General features: G+C 36.8%; 3 protein-coding genes across 4 annotated transcripts; 1 reads left to right on the forward strand and 2 right to left on the reverse strand.

Moving 5' to 3' along the window:
* Nucleotides 1-329: 329 nt before the first annotated feature.
* LOC6645258 lies at nucleotides 330-4,012 on the reverse strand. Of its 2 annotated transcripts, none has more exons than XM_015177771.3 (2): nucleotides 2,030-4,012; nucleotides 330-552 (listed from the first exon to the last, which is right to left on the reverse strand). In XM_015177771.3, the coding sequence occupies exon 1, from the start codon at nucleotides 3,387-3,389 to the stop codon at nucleotides 2,040-2,042; it is 1,350 nt and encodes a 449-aa protein (XP_015033257.1). In that variant the 5' UTR covers nucleotides 3,390-4,012; the 3' UTR covers nucleotides 330-552; nucleotides 2,030-2,039. The 2 variants fall into 2 exon arrangements, with proteins under 2 accessions (XP_015033257.1, XP_002068190.1); XM_002068154.4 differs by lacking the exon at nucleotides 330-552 and adding an exon at nucleotides 1,786-1,890.
* A 618-nt stretch (nucleotides 4,013-4,630) lies between these two features.
* Nucleotides 4,631-5,175, reverse strand: LOC26528869 (V-type proton ATPase subunit e 2). The gene has a single exon (XM_023177535.2). The coding sequence runs from the start codon at nucleotides 5,081-5,083 to the stop codon at nucleotides 4,826-4,828; it is 258 nt and encodes an 85-aa protein (XP_023033303.2). The 5' UTR covers nucleotides 5,084-5,175; the 3' UTR covers nucleotides 4,631-4,825.
* A 6,819-nt stretch (nucleotides 5,176-11,994) lies between these two features.
* Nucleotides 11,995-15,015, forward strand: LOC6645259 (protein tipE). The gene is made up of 2 exons (XM_002068155.4): nucleotides 11,995-13,787; nucleotides 14,516-15,015. The coding sequence occupies exons 1-2, from the start codon at nucleotides 12,457-12,459 to the stop codon at nucleotides 14,577-14,579; spliced, it is 1,395 nt and encodes a 464-aa protein (XP_002068191.1). The 5' UTR covers nucleotides 11,995-12,456; the 3' UTR covers nucleotides 14,580-15,015.
* Nucleotides 15,016-16,313: the final 1,298 nt, after the last annotated feature.

The raw sequence follows: 16,313 nt of genomic DNA on the forward strand, positions 1-16,313 counted from the left end.
GTAACATTTAACCATTTACCTTGCTTCTTTTTTGTTTTTGTTTTTTGTTTTGTTTTACCTATAAACAACCCGCACTAATTAATGAGTGTCGAAAAAATTATACTAATATTGTCTCTACTTTCATATTCGTATCGTATATATATATATATTTATATATATATATCTTTTTTTTTTGAGAAATTCACGTGTGTTTTGTGTGGTTTTCATGTACAAGGACTTTTTTGAGTGACTGTGTTTGTGAGGGTTTGTGTAAAGTACGAGGAGCAGGAGGAGGAGGTGTGGCAAGACCCTTTTTTGTTTTAGGTGTAATAGTGTTGTTGTTGTTGTTGTTTTTGATGTAGTTGTCTTGCCATGTTTATTTTTATTTGTTTAATAATTGGTGTTAAGAGTTCGATGGAAGGTTGTTTTTTTGCTTTTGTTATTGGGCGTTTCTTTTGTTGTTGTTGTTGTGGTTGTTGTTGTCTTAAGAAGTTTTGAAGTTCAGTTATTATTGCAAAGCGAAGACACCAGCCTGATGATGGATCGGACTGTCTTCTTGAAGCAGAGGAATGCCTGTAAAATGAGAAAAGAATAATACAAATTTTCAATAAAATAAACTATAAATATAATAATTTTCACTAAATGCTAAATGCGTATATAATACATAAGTATATGCTAAATATTTGCCCTTTCTCATCTAATTTTTGGTTTATACCCTTGCAGAGAGTATTGGGTCGCTTCTGAGTATGTGAGTGAACAAATTCACTTAACTTGTTCCTTTTGGATTCACTAATTTGTTTACTCAATAAATCACTGACTCAGTAGATACCAACTAAGCTCTATATATAGTCGAAAATACCTTAATCGTTGCATTATTCTTAACACATCTTTATCACAAGAGTATACGAACTGATCTGGGACCTCGGTGAGTCATCTAATCAAATGAATCATCGAGTCAATTGAACAAGTAAGTCAACTGAGTAGTGAGTCAATGAACTTGTTTACTCATCAAAATTAGTCTTTTGAGCCAACATTAGGAACTATGTCGATCTCTATTGGCCTAGCCATTGTCTATTCGTTTATCTTACTCTTACTTCTTTAGTTTAGTATAAAACTTGGTATTTAGGTTTTCTATTAGCAAATTGGGCTTATGATCTTGAATTAGCCCAAATTACTTCAACATATAGCTAATATAGAAACAATCCATTAAAAAGAGACTTTCAGTGTGAGGAATTTCTTTACTTCTTTATAGTTTAAGCAATTAAACTTCATTGGTTCAGATTGACTATATCATAAAGCTTGAATAGGAAAAAACCTAAAAAGTAATGAAATTCGATAAATTTTCACACTCAAAGGCTAATGGTCGAGATGATTCTTTGTGACTTTTGATTCTGAACATGAACTTGGTTTTCGCCCATCACGTTGGATAGTAGGGCACCCCAAAAGTATACTATGGAAAGTTACCAAATATTTGTTGTACACTTTTAACAGATTTAAGGATATCCTGTTTAAAAATATTAATTTTTTTCTCCCCATTGTAAATAGAAAGAGACACGAGTATTTAGACACAGGAAAGAGGAGTTAGGAACATAATGCAATATGTAATGTTGCAAGGGTATACAAACTTCGGCATAGCCAAAGTTAGCTACTTTGTTTTAGTTTCTTCTTCTAAATTCTAGTCAAAAGGCAAGTACTCTGTTTGCTAAACTACTTAATATACATATTATAGAATATATTCTTATTAATTAATAGATACTACCTACTAATTGAGAAGTCTTATACTAAGAGGATTGAAGGATAGGGAACTGGGGAGGAAATTTGTCTAGTTTATTATAGAATTAGATATATGCCTTTCCTTTTTCCTAGTTTAAAATTACAAGTTTTTTGCCTTGCCGCAAACGGAAACGGAAACTGAAATTAACAAATTATTGTAGATGTGTGTGTGTGTGTGTGTGTGTTTGTGTGTAGTTAGAACACGAAAAATTCCCATCTCTGGCGGCTTATTTTGTTTGTGTTGTTCACTGGTTTTGTTTTGTTTTGTTTTGCTTACGTGACGGATCTCATAGAGCCATTACTTCATCGCCTCCGCCACCGCCCATGTCACCGTTGGTTGGGGCGCCAACGGTATTCTTTGATAGAATCGTTTCGGTATCCACACAACCCTTGAAACGCATCTTTGCATCATCGCCCACATAGACGGTACGCTGGCAGAGTAATAGAACCGAACAGGAAACCACAAATAGCACCGATGGCACCACCGAGGCGAATACAAATTGACGATATGTGGCCTCCAGATCGAATCGTGCCACAGCCACATCCTTCTTCAATGGCGAATAAAAACATGGGAAGCGGGCACGTGCATTATGATCGCTGCCATCACGTCCGAAATCCTTGAGGAACTCTTTGCACTCATCCATTAGGGTATTCACACAACCCTCCAGATTGATCATCAGTTTGGATTCATTCGAAATAGTTAGATCGACATCGGGTGGTGCTATTTCGGGCACTGGGGTCGCCACCGACACATGCAAATGACTGAGATATGTAAAGTTAGTCAAATCACTTAGCATATTATGCTCCAAAGTTGAGCCATTGATGCAATCGATGGCATCCACACGATCCGATGTGTTCTTTATAAAATAGCACGATGTCATGGCCACATTATCGCTGGATTCATTCCATACCTCCTCCAGCGTTTCGGCATTGATGGCATTCTGACACTGCGATAGGTAGACCTTGTCGCCGCTGAGGACCACAACATTCTTGTTCCTGGTCGGTATGTCGACGCATCGGCGATCACAGTTATAGGGTGTACGGATTTTGCGGCAAGTCCCGCGATTGCATGAGTACAGGCCACTGATATCCATGCAATTGATTTTGCCCCGACGACCGGAACATTTGACCGGCGCATCACTGTTATGGAAGACACACTCGAAGGCATCGGTTATGTTCAAACATTGGCCGGCCGTGCAGTTAAATGTGCCAGTTAGATTCTTGCACTCATCGTTAATGCATCTGGCCTTATCGGCCCGATCCTGATCGATGCCATAGCATGTCTTGTTCGCCGAATTCGTACAATTCTGAAAGGTGAGATTTGTGCCATTGCTGCGAAGATTCACATAGATTTGGATGCAGGCACCGGATGTTTTGCTTAAACACCATTCACCACAGCTGCCCCATTCGCAGTTGTCCTTGTTGACGGCCCGTGTTGTGGTACACATGACGGGAAAAAATGGGTCAATGCCACTCTTGAAGGCTCGCGTTGAGGGCATATAAATGGCCACAGTTAGATAGACCAATGCAACGGAGCTAAGGACCAAAGTCATCTGGCATATGCATATGGTGCCACATATTCGTGTATCCTGTGGGGGAACAATTAGCTCCTCGCTAGGTACCTTTTTTTTACCCATTGCCTTTATGTGAAGGAATTCCTTACTAGTTTCGTTCTATTTTTCTCCCTCTCTCTCTCTTTCACTCACTTTCTCTCTCTCTCTCTGTTGGTGGATTTGCCTTTGGGGATTTTGATGGATTTACTGGACTCTGGGGCTGGGCTAATCACTTGCGTGTAAATCCAATTAGGAGCAGCAGCAGCAGCGGCAGCGGCACCACATCATGGGCCACCAAGAGTCTATCGATTGAGTTTTCTCTTGCTTTATAGAGCCGCCCCCCTTGGTAAGGGGGATGTGGGTTAAAGCCTGTGTTGTTATATAACCAGATTATTTGTCGTGCAAACACTGCTGAGATTTACTTTTACTATGTGAGTTTTGAAAAAAAAAAAAAACCGAAAGAATGAAGGATAATAAACCAAATCACAGAATTGGGACACAATTTGGAGTAGATGAAGAGAGAAGAGAAGGCGGTCTATCGATTTTTTGACTTTGACCCCTGCAATTGGTCCATCGACTGCATCACGTGGTAATCTCCTTTTCACTTTTGGCCAAGCGCTGGAATTTTTCTTCTTACTACAATTTGTTAGACAATTGCATATCCTTTTGGTTGGTATCTATTCGTTTAATTGTATTTGTATTAATTTTTTTTTTTCTCTTTTTTTTTTTTGTTTAAATTTTATTTTTCACTCTGGACGCAATTTTTTTGTAGCTTTTTTTTGTTTTTTGTTAGCCAAGTTGCTCTTGTAACTTTGTACACTGTTTTCGTAGTACTATCGTGCCTGTGCTCTATGCCTTCCTTACTGACCGCCGACAACATGCCGCCGTCTGTTCCACATCTAACGGTTCTCGGGTCTCTGTGTGTGTGTTTGTGTGCTCTCGTGCTCCTCTCAGGCTTTTGGCAAACAGAGCAAAAATTCAGAGCACTGCGCGCGCATATATTTATTGCAAAATCAATAGTTCCGCATTCACGTTTTTTACCAACCAGCAGAGTTCTCATCCCTCCTCCATGGAGGAGATCCCCAATACCCATGTAGTATGTATGGGGGAACTCTGAGAATGAAAAAGCATGCTCTCGTGCCAAATGCATTCCTTTGGGCCTGGGGAGTAGGGATGATGATGATGGTCGTCGGCGTCGTCGTCGCCGTCTCCATGTCTCTTGCTATGACGACATCGCCAACGCGGGCCAGATTCAAACCACTGAAATGTTGTTATTTTACGGGGGGAAGAACCCCATCGGATGATGATGATATATACACTCTATATTGTATATTAATATATATATTTTAATATAATGTAACCAAGAAGTGCTACTTCTGGGATTTAATTTAACAAAATTGTACATACATATGTGTGTAATTCTAGACATTTAATGGGAGGAGTAGCAGAAGATGAATGATAACAGAGCTTAGCTTATTGTCCATTGAGTTTTTGGAGCCGGGGCGTGGCGTATTGTGGCGTCAACCTGCTTTAATAGGATTGTCCCATGATTTGGCTATCATCGCTATGGTTCTCCATTCCAATTTGGGTCCAAAAAACGGATTCATCTGGGCCAAATAGCAGCAAAACCAAAAGAGCCAACAGCTTGCCGCAGTCAGCATTAGAATGCAACGAATTAGATTATGATGTGGACTCTTGGGCACCAAAATGGGTCCAACTATGCCAACAAGTGCCCAGAAGCCAGTGAATACCAAAATGGGTAAAAAATTTGCACCCATTTTTGATTTTGTTCGTTTTTAAATTATTCCTCTACAATAATTACTTTCTTTGTGCGTTCAATTGTTTACGTTTTATGTTGACGTTTACGTCGTGATTGACGTAGTCACACCATTATTATCGGTTTGCTCCGATAATGTCGATTTCGATAGGTTGTGCTCCGATCATGTCGATTAACCGATAGGTTTTGCTCCGAAATGTCGATTAGCCGATAGGCTTGCTCCGATAATGTCGATTATTGACCGATCGATCGATTTGCAGGTGATTTGTTTCTACACATGTAGATAGTTATCTACGTAGTTCAAATATATTTTTTAGTATAAAATTCAGTAAAAACAATATCTTTTATACATTTAAACACAAAGCAAACAGCTTTAAATAATAATTTATATTTAATTTGATAAAACATCAAACATACACATTGAAATTTAATTCCTGCTAAACATTTTATTTAAATGTTAAAATTAATAATAACTATGAAAGTTTTTGTTATAATTAAGCAAATCAATATTACGATATTATATCTAAATTTTATATTCATAGCTCTGTGTTATTTTAAGTTAAATAGTCATATTGATTGGTTCGGTCTTGTGTACATGTTCATATATGAAGCTTATAAGATCGTTTAAGGGACGGATGTGGAAAAAATTCGAAAAACGCTTATAAAAACTATACTCAAATAGGACATTTATAGTGTGGGATAGGGATAGAGATAAAACAGTTTCGATACATTGTCCTTAATTGAGAAGAAACTGTCGGCTATACGATTAAGGCTAAAAGAACGTGTGAGAACTATTTGTGGACTTGATTTAAATTTTTTAAATATGAATTACTTAGCTTGTGTTTCCTGTATTTGTTAAGATTTTAAAATCATATGACATATCTATTTTGTGATTACAATTCTAAATATCTTAAACGATCTTAAAAAGGTTGGCTATAATGATCGTTTTCATGCAAACTTTATAACATTTGTCAGAGTATTGCATATCTAAATCAATGATCTACGTCAGTTTTCTGTTCCTACGGAGCTTTTTTACCGTCAATATTGTACAGACGATAGATTAGGGAGATTAGGAATTTAGTACCTACTAATGTTATTTATTTATTTATTTATAATGTGAATATAACCTACTAATGTTATTTATTTATTTATTTATAATGTGATTGGGCAGTGATTGTAAATTAAAGCCAATCTTCTTACTAGCTATACCTACTAGGCCTTAAGCTAACAAAACTACTAATATTACTTTCCTGATCTACCGTCCATTTTTGAACCACTAATGTCCCTGCTTAACCGTCAATATTCTGGGCATTAGTGTAAGTCTCATCCTGCTTTTCAGTTTTTTTAACTATCAAAATTATAAGGCATTGGTAAAAATATAGGTGGACTATCCGCGGAATTGTAATCATTGATGGATATATGTATATTTAGCCTACAATAGAGGGTAAGTTGTAGCCTTCAATGAGCTTGACTTAAGTGGGGAAAGAATTTGGTTTGCTGGCTTAGTGGACAATGTGACTTGGGTTTGAATCCAGAGCATCAAAAAATACACAAATTTAAATGCTGTGATCACTTTAGTATCAATGCGACGTGGGTCAAACTTCGAATCATATTGTGTTGTCAATTTTGAAGAAACTTTTTTATTTTTCATGGTCACATGTGTGCAAGTGTAAGCAGTGCTTACTTTTTAACAGTAGTAATGAGTTTAGTAAGTGATTACATTTGTTTCTGCTTTTATTTAGCAGTAAGTGATCATTTTAAAGTAACTGATTACTTATTGGCTTACTCCCAATAGTAAACAGTTTTGTAATCAATAACTTTTTAAGAAAATGCAGTGACGATGTGTGTAATTACATTTTGGCATACAATAATTTTTGTTTTACGCAAACTGTCTGTGAAAAGCGGCCATATGTCCATCAAAAGTAAGCTACGATGTCTTCGACTAGAATCGATACTGTCTACAATGTAAGGCTTACGTAATCGATCCGACTGAGAACTATATAGAAGTTATATAGTTCCAGAGTCATGAGTTTTGAACGTCTTTCGCAAATTATTCAAATTGGGGTGACTTGATTCTTACAATATTTGATAAGAAATTGGTAGAAATAGCTTGACAACATTTCTATATATCCTTGGTATACTCTGTATGTATTCTAGTCTCTAAATTTTTCAGCTATTTTAACAAACTTTGCATTTAAGTATCTTGTTGATGTTCATACAGTATATTTGTCGAAACTGGCCCAAAGAATCACTATGACATGATATACATAGACATTGATTACAAGACCATGGGAAAATGCATTACATAAAGACTAAAAACGTATGAAATTCATAAATAAAATACTCTCTTAATGGACATTTATTCTAAAGAGTTATTTGAAATTAGTCACGGACAGAACCGGAGAGCTTTATCACACTATGATTTTGATTAGATTTTATTACAAATTTTTCGATTCGACTCTATTGAAAATATTTTTCAAGATCCGCCTCCAAAAATCAATTATATATAAAATATTTATACATGATAGTTGGACTGTATATTACCAGTTTTTCTAGTAATATGTAGAATGATAGATTTATCTTGGCTAAAACACAACCTAAAAGGTTTAATATACATATAATTAGGGTAGATAAACTATTATTTGTAGTAAATATTCAAACCTAATAGTTCTGTCCTAACAGTGCTGTTTGTTTTTGCCCAATGATTCAAATTCAAAAGATAGATCAGCCTGTTAGTTGTAGAATCATTCTGATCCATCGATTCGTCCTTTTTCCTATATCAACACCGAATAATTGTACTAGGTCGTCGAGAATTGTGGTCAGAAAATAGTTGCTAAGCTTGTTTAGGTTTACTTTCCGCCCGCCCCTCTATATCGACATAAAAAGGCTCTTACTTCCTTGTGAAGTGGCCGTTTGCTCAAGAGGGTCGTAAAAGTGCACGTGTACCTGGATAGTGGTGGGTGGGCACGCAATCCCCAACAACCAACCAAATGTTTATTTTCTTGTGTGTAAACCAATTTTTATTTCAATTATTTTGGACACAGAACTTTTCATTTAGCATTATTTTTAATTCTGGGTTAAAGTTTTAGGTATTTTTTTTTCGAAGGCGAGAAATACTCGATTTAACCCGCTTACAACACATACACAAACAAATGGATTTTTATTTCATTTAATTTGTATTTTTTTTTCTTTTTTTTTGTTATTACTCACTTGTAATTATTTTTTGGTGTATGAATCACAAATTTGCTGGTTTATTTACGTTCATACACACGCTCAATATACACCGAGGCACACACGCACAGACCGCCGACTACGACCAGGCAGAATCATCAGCAGGAGCAGGAACAGCAGCAGCAGGCAGGATTCGTCACTAATACACACATGCGTTTGTGTGTTGTTACGAAAAATCGTTTCATAATAATAAAACTAAAACTAAAAACAAAAAAAAAAAAAAAAAACAATACAAACAGAAGAAGAGTAATAACTGGTACAAGCTCTTCTTTACCCTGCCCTTTTTTTTTTTAGTTCAGTTTGATGTCCTTCGTCGTTGTTAACATTATTCACTTGTTTTATTTTCAGCGTCTATGTGTGTGTGTGTTCTTTAGGTTTATTTGGCTTTGTTTCTTCTTGTGGTTTTTGGATTTGTCGATTTATGTTTTTTCTTTTCTTTGTTTTATAATTCTTGGTAAAATGCGGTCCAAGAGAGAAGAACACTCTTCATAAGGCAGAAATGATTTGATTAAACAATTTTCTTCTTCGATTTCCACCCATTGCCCAAATGTATGTAGAAGAAGAAGTAGAAAAGCTAGCCGAGAAAATTCCAAACAGCACACACACACACACATACACAAACACACCGCACACACAAATACAAGCAGAGTGTGTGCGATGTGTCGTGCCAAAAACTCTCTCACGACCTCTCACGTACCCACTCACTCACTCACTCAGTCAGTCAGTCAGACAGTCGGTTCGCTCACGGCTCACGAATTTTGTGCTGCTTCTGCTCCTGTTCGATGGCATTTATTTGGTTTTTTTCTGTGCCAATGCGGCGCATGCGTAAATCGGCTTTACGTCATCCATTGACCGAGAAAGCTTTTCAATGGGTTGCCAGAGACCTCACAATTACCCTTACACAAATAGTTGGGCAAATTTTATGGTTGACATTTTCTTTACAATGTTCAAAAAATGTAGCATACATTTGAGGGCAAATGCTTTTAATTTTTCAAATTACTTTAAAATTTGATTTTTTTTTTTTTTGGTGGCATAGACTAGCCGGATTTCAGGCAGGCAGGCTCAGTCAGGGCAGCTGGAAAAGCTCAAGCTCAGCTGCCAAGCTTCACGCAAACCAGAGAGCAGCGCTTGTGTGTGTGTGTGTGCTTCTGTCTATGGGTGTGTGTGTGTGTTTGGGACACTGGGGATAAGGTTGCAGCATAGTCAGTCAGTGGCAGTGGCAGTCCTTTCGGTGAAGAGTTCAGCGGTCGTCATCGTCATTGCTGTAGCCGTTGCCGTTGCCATTGCCGTTGCCTTTGCCTTTGCCGTCGTTGTCGTAGTAGTCGTCCTCGTCCTCGTCGTCCTCGCCGTTCTCGCCGTCGTCGTTGTCGTGGTAGCCGTTTCTCTATTGTATTTATATATTGTCGTCGCCACCCTGTCCGTGTGTGTGTTTTTTTTTTTGTTTTTTGTTTTTTTAAATTTGTTTTATCGAGGTTTCAGCAAAAATAATGACACGAACAAAATCTGTTTTAGTCTAGAATACTAGTAGACCAATGTTTCCTTCTTGTTTCTTGTGTGTTTTTTGTTGTTTTTTTCCTTGTTATTGACTGCCGAGTGTTCAAAAAGAAAAAGAAAAACAGAAAAAATGCAGCAATCAGGTCAGAAAAATGTGTGAGAAAAGTTGAGATGAGAGAAGGGGAAAAAGGAGGTTTCTGATCTAAAAATGTTTTCAATGTTGGTTTCAAAATGTTTTAATAGACATCCGAATTCCCAAAAGCATTACGGGAAGAGAGAAGAAAGAGGGAGAGAGGAAGAGAAGAAGAGTGAGAGCAAGAAAGAAAGAGTTGCAAAAAAAGAAAGAAAGAAATAATTTGTAATCGTCGTCATACTATAAATACTATATACTCCTATATACGGCTTTATATAGTGAGGGGGGGTAAGAGGGGTTCTTGTCTTGAACCTTGAGTAAGCAAAAGCACATGCACACACACACACACACATAAACACACAAGCAGCAGCAGCACATGGTAGGAGCTCTAAAGGGTTGGGGAAATGGTGACGCGGAGTGAAAGTGGCACGCAGCACTGCGGCACAAGAAGACAACAAAAAAAGAAAGAAAGAAAAAAGAAATTAGGAATTATTTTTGTTTCCTTTGCATAATTTATAAAGGCAAAATCTGGTCATCAAACGCAAATAAAAAAAGAAAATATTGCGAGTTTGTTTCGCATTTTCCATCTCTTATTTTTCTGTTTGCCGCATAATTTCGATTGAATTTGCGTCCGTTCCTCATACTCCTCACATATACAAATGTGTGTGTGTGTGTGTTTGTGTGTGAAAACGTGTCAAATGAGTTTGAAAGTTACATGCGGCTCCACTCTGTCTCCCTCCATATAAACCCTAACCATTGCACTATTATAAAATGCATCAAATGAAGAGGAATGGCAGGGCGAGGAGGACAAGAAGGAGGTGCAGGAGGACTAATAGGGTTTACTGTATAAGAAGTAACAGTGTTTTATTTTTGTTATATCCTCCAGCTTTGTCTCGCATACAGTGCGCCGCCTATTTCCGTTTCGTAATACTTACATACAAAGCACTCCATCAAGAGTTTCAGCTCGCTTGCTCCCTCGCTCGGCTTGGTCGCATTTGTGTGAACAACTTTCGTTGTGGTTACATAAAAAAACAAAAAAAAAAATGAAGAAATATATAAAAATAAATACATTATTTTTATACATTAAAGAAATGCGTGTAGTTGAGCAGGAATAGGATGAGGAAATTATAGGTTGATGATTAACATAACATAATATTTTATAAATTGTCGTCCCTTTCGCTCAACTTACGCTCTCTCTCCCTCTCTCTCTCTCTCTCACTCTCTTTCTCCTGTTCTCGCTTTCTCTCTTTCTCCTTTGGCTTAGTATTGAAAAGTATTGCTGCACGTGGAACGAGTCGTAGTAATACACCGAAGAAGTGTGTAAAGTGGTGAAAAATAAACAGATAAAAAAGAAAAGAAAAGAAAATATATTTTTCCGTCCTGAATTTTCATGAAATGAACTATAAATAACCAAAAAAACAAAAACAACAACAACAACGGAAGAGTGAGATCTAAAAATTGGTAACACACTCACACAAGCATACACACACACACACACACACACAGACACAGAAAGACACACGTTTACACGGACAAGCAAATGCTTTAAAACCCTTGGCCGCAGTCATAAAATAATCAACCGAAAAACGACAAGAGCGCAACAGCGGAGGAGGAGGAGGAAAAAAAGGAGGCAAGAACAGTAAGAAGAAGAACTACAGTGCAGTGCAGGAGGCGACACTTGCTGATGTTGACGAAACATCTCCATTGGGACACATAAAGCAATTAGAAAAGGTTGAAAACAGCAGCAGCAGCAGCAGCAGCACACACACACACACTTAAGCAGCTCACACACAGATACGACACCCACACACCCACTGCCACAGGATGCGTGCTCGCAGGACAATTTAGCCTAATCGAGTTAAATGCGAGAAACAAAAAATGCGTCGTCCTGCATTACCAGCCATTGGCATTGACTTGTTTTGCCAGCTGCCTAGCTGCAGATATCAGATCAAATGTCCAAGATAACGGAGATGCCCATGTCCAGAGGTCAACGACAACAACAACAACAACAACAACAACAACCAGACGAGCATCAACAGCAACAGTAGCAAAAGTGTAAAAGAAATATAAAAAAGAGAGAAAAAGAAAGTAAAGCAAAACGAAAATTTCGTGAATCGAACTACCCTCCCTGTGATATAACTTGCGCCGTATTTGTAATTATAGCTTATAGATAGATATCTTTAAGTTAAGAGCTAACTAAAAAAAACAAACAAAAAACAACAAAAATAACAAGCAACAAAAAGAGCAGCTAATAATATTTGGCACCTTTTTAACACAAGCCGCCTAGAGGACAGCACGAAGTACCAGGATAATCTCACACTCAATCTCTATCTCTCTCTCCAATTCTAAATAATCTAAAAATATATCTAACATATAAAATATACAAATTATTTTGAGCCCTATAAACCGCCAAGCGCACTCCTCACACACACACACACACACACACACACGAACCCTCATTTGAACTGGAAACCAAAACTTAATTATAACAAACGATTAACTAAACTGCAAGAAGCATGGGAGATGAACACGAGAAACGGAGCGGAAAGGAGAAATTGCTCTTCTATACGACAGCATTCTTTATATTATTGGGAACATTTAGTATGTTTGCTTTCCTATTTCTTGTACCATTTGTCATTGAGCCGGCCTTTACCACCATATTCATGCAATTCGAGGAGGTGCCCGCTCTGTGTGAGACCTACGACACAGAGATCTATTTTGGGGCCAAGAACTGCTCGTGGGCATCGTGTCGTGAGGGTTGTACCAAGGATATATATACATGCACTCAGATACGTGTTAATTATCGCCTCAATTTATATAATTATACGGATGAGTTCAATTTCACGGAATATCATATTAATCTACGCGAATCGGAACGTGAAGTGCCGCCAGTAAAGCGTACAGATCGCTATGAGCGAGCATTGCGTGACTATGAATACGATAGTCTTGGCGGCGGTGGTGGTGTTGGTGGTGGTGGTGGTGGTGGTGCTTCAGATGTATCAGATATCACAGCCATACGACGACAGGAGCAATTGAATTTTGGTGATGCCGATGGCTCAAATGGTTATCTAATTGAGGATCCGGAAGATATCGATTTCACAAGATCCAGTGCAGGCAACACATTGATCAACGATGAGCGGCGACCCTTCGATGAGATATCGGAATTGAATGAAGGACTAATGGGCAACCGTTCGATATATTACTATGTGGGAGCACGTTTATTTCCTAATGTCAAGGGTTGCGGCTATCCGCCGATGCTGAATTGTACCATTTGGTTGAAACGTTATACCAAAATTGGCATTAAATTTCCCTGCTATTACTCCAAAGTGGATCCGAGTCTGGTGATTAGTGATTTGGATTATTGGCAGAATACATTGAATTTAGTCTATTCGATGGCCATACCGATACCATCGTTTATCATATCGGTGATCTATCTGACATATGCGTACTTTAAGATCTACAATGAGGATGAGGAGACGGTGCCGTTGGATAAGAATGCCGAGGATATGGATATTGATGATATCGATGCCGTCGACGATAGCGACGGCGCTGTACTGGCCGACAATGTGGCCGGCAGTCAAATCATCAATATGGACTCGACCACAAACGATAGTTGTCTCGAGGGTGTATTGCCCAATGGTGGTCCTGGACTAACCAGCTCCATATCACATGGTGGTTCAGTTACTACACCTGGCCTATATATAGCACAGTCGCCGGCGGGATCACAGATGACGCCCAATTCGGAAATTAACTCATTCGGTCATCAGCTTAAAGTACAAATGGCCGATGAGTTGTCCAGGGATTCACTAGAGAATGGCATCTTGTCAACGTCTACCTCGGTGCAAGGGTAAGGCTGCATGAGCATCCAATTTTGAGGAATTTAATTCATATTTTTACAATGTGTATTCATCAGTGCTCTGTGGTATTTTATCAAACAAGTTTTAATAGCATATTTATCGGGGTTTAATTATCGTTAGCTATCTGCCATCTTTAATAACTGAGAAAATATAATAATATAGCATACTTATCAGGGTTCACCTAACGATAGCTGTCGGCCATCATTAATATCTGTGTAAATAGTAATAATAATGTAGCATACCTATCGGGGCCACAATTCGGTATTTTTAACACAGTTCGTATTCAAATGACTTCCATATACGTTTTTTTTTTGTTATTTTATTTTATTTTATGTGAAATAGAAGTTGAGTGGGGGGAATATTGAACATTTTGAAAAGAAAATCGTTCATGGATATCGTAATTTGATCAGTTTTAGAGGCAAAGACCTGGTAAAATTTCCGTCATTTTACCCACTAAGGCTCCTCGATCGAATATTATTACTAGCTCGAGCTTTTGGTGAAGGAAATGTCCCTCATCATTTTTATTAGAAGTTCCGTTCGAAATGAAGTGTCATAATCTACGTGTCTAAGTCAAATCTAAAACTCCATTTCAATTGAAAATGAATACTTTGTCTCTTGATATAGCTTACAAATTTCAATTACATTTAATTTTTATTTCTAGTTTCTAGCTCATATATGCTGAATTTTAATATATATTTTTTTTTGGTTTTTCCGACAGAAACTTGAGCAAGACGATGACGACGAGTATCTCAACTCCACCTGGGCCGACAGCGGCAGTCTGAAACGTCAGGCGCATGGTCTGCAAAATGTTCGATTTCGATTCCAAAAATGAACCGCTGCTATTGGAGTCTTAAAACGAGCGAAATGCATTCCCAGAAGAAATCAAAAAAAAAAGCAAATAAACTCCCAAGAAAAAAACAAATAATGGGAATTGTAATTTTCGCTGACACAAAACTAAACAAAAAAAAAGATGACAATGTGGAAATGTGGAAGAAGAAAAATTATGAGAAACAATCGACAAAAACGCATTCGTATGCGACCGAACTTGAATACCTTCAGAGCTGTTAGAGACACTTAAAAACTATAATAGATTAAATATACATACTTTATGAACAAATCGACACACACTACACACCCACACCCACACAAATACACACACCTTAAGCTTACACACATCAAATTGCAATATAAAAATAAAGAAGAAAATAAATAACTTCATGATAATATGTATACATATTTGCAAATATGTACATATGTATAAACAAAAAAAAAAACCCAAAAAAAGATGACATGAAAAATAACCGGGAAACCGCTTCACACAACAACAAGGATAACTCCAGAGAGAAGAAGAGGAAGAAGGGGGGCTAACCTTTTGGATTGGTACAAAATACAATAAACCGCAACAACAAGCAGCAACAAGTACTTACTACATATATACCTAAAATGCAAATTATAAAATTTATACATATGTACATACATAGATGTACACATATATTTACTAAAATTATTTTTTTATTCGCAAAAAAAAAAAGAAAAACAATACAAAAACCAAAAGACAAAGTCGTATCTTCACGACTTGCAAATTCGGCGGGACGATGTGTGGGCATTATATTATATTATTACATATTTCGAAATGATCGTTTAATCGAGATCCGGAGATCGAATGTGTGGGGAGATCAAGTGAAGAAGAAGAAGAAGACGAAGAAGAAGAACGCTAAGTGAAAAGTCAATGCATTATGTATTTCATTCGAAATACACGATATGATAAACGAAAGCAAGTGCTGCGCCTCTATATATTTAAATTTAAACAAACAAACAAACAAAAATACATATACAAGAATATATTGTAATTGTTATCCTTCTAATTAATGCGGATAAAAACTCACAGCTTTAATTAACAAAAAGAAAAAAAAAACAAAAAAAGAGATTAAAAAATGAAAAAGCATAAGATTTTTTCTTCTACGTATTATTAATTTTTATTATGATTATTAATTAATACCATATAGTGTATTTATAGGTCCTGCAAATGGTTCAAGCTATTCAATTAAATAACAAAATCAAACAAAACACACAAACTACAACAACAACAACAACAAGAACAAAATTACAAAATAATTATTACATATATATATATTAATACAAAAAAAACAACAAAACAAAACTTAAAAACATAAAAATCACAAACAATTTAGTACTTAATTATTTAGTACTTTAAATATTAATAATTTAAAACAAAAAAAAAAGCAAATCAATAGTTTCCTTTTTATATTTAAAAAACAAAATTAAAACTTGGCCTAGTCATCGGTAACTCTATCAATAAGTATGTCCACTTGTCCAACTAGTCTATCAAGGATAAATCTGCAACCTACACCAAAAAAAAAAAAACAAAAATAATAGTTTGATTTAAACGAGAGGAATTTTGCATAACAAATAAAGAAATCAATTGATAAGCAAACACTTAAGCGCAACTATTAGCTAAATATCATGTAAAACAAACACAAACCCAAAATGCTACT

The sequence above is a fragment of the Drosophila willistoni genome (assembly GCF_018902025.1).
Source record: "Drosophila willistoni isolate 14030-0811.24 chromosome XR unlocalized genomic scaffold, UCI_dwil_1.1 Seg143, whole genome shotgun sequence".
In the NCBI taxonomy this organism is placed as follows: Eukaryota; Metazoa; Arthropoda; class Insecta; order Diptera; family Drosophilidae; genus Drosophila; species Drosophila willistoni.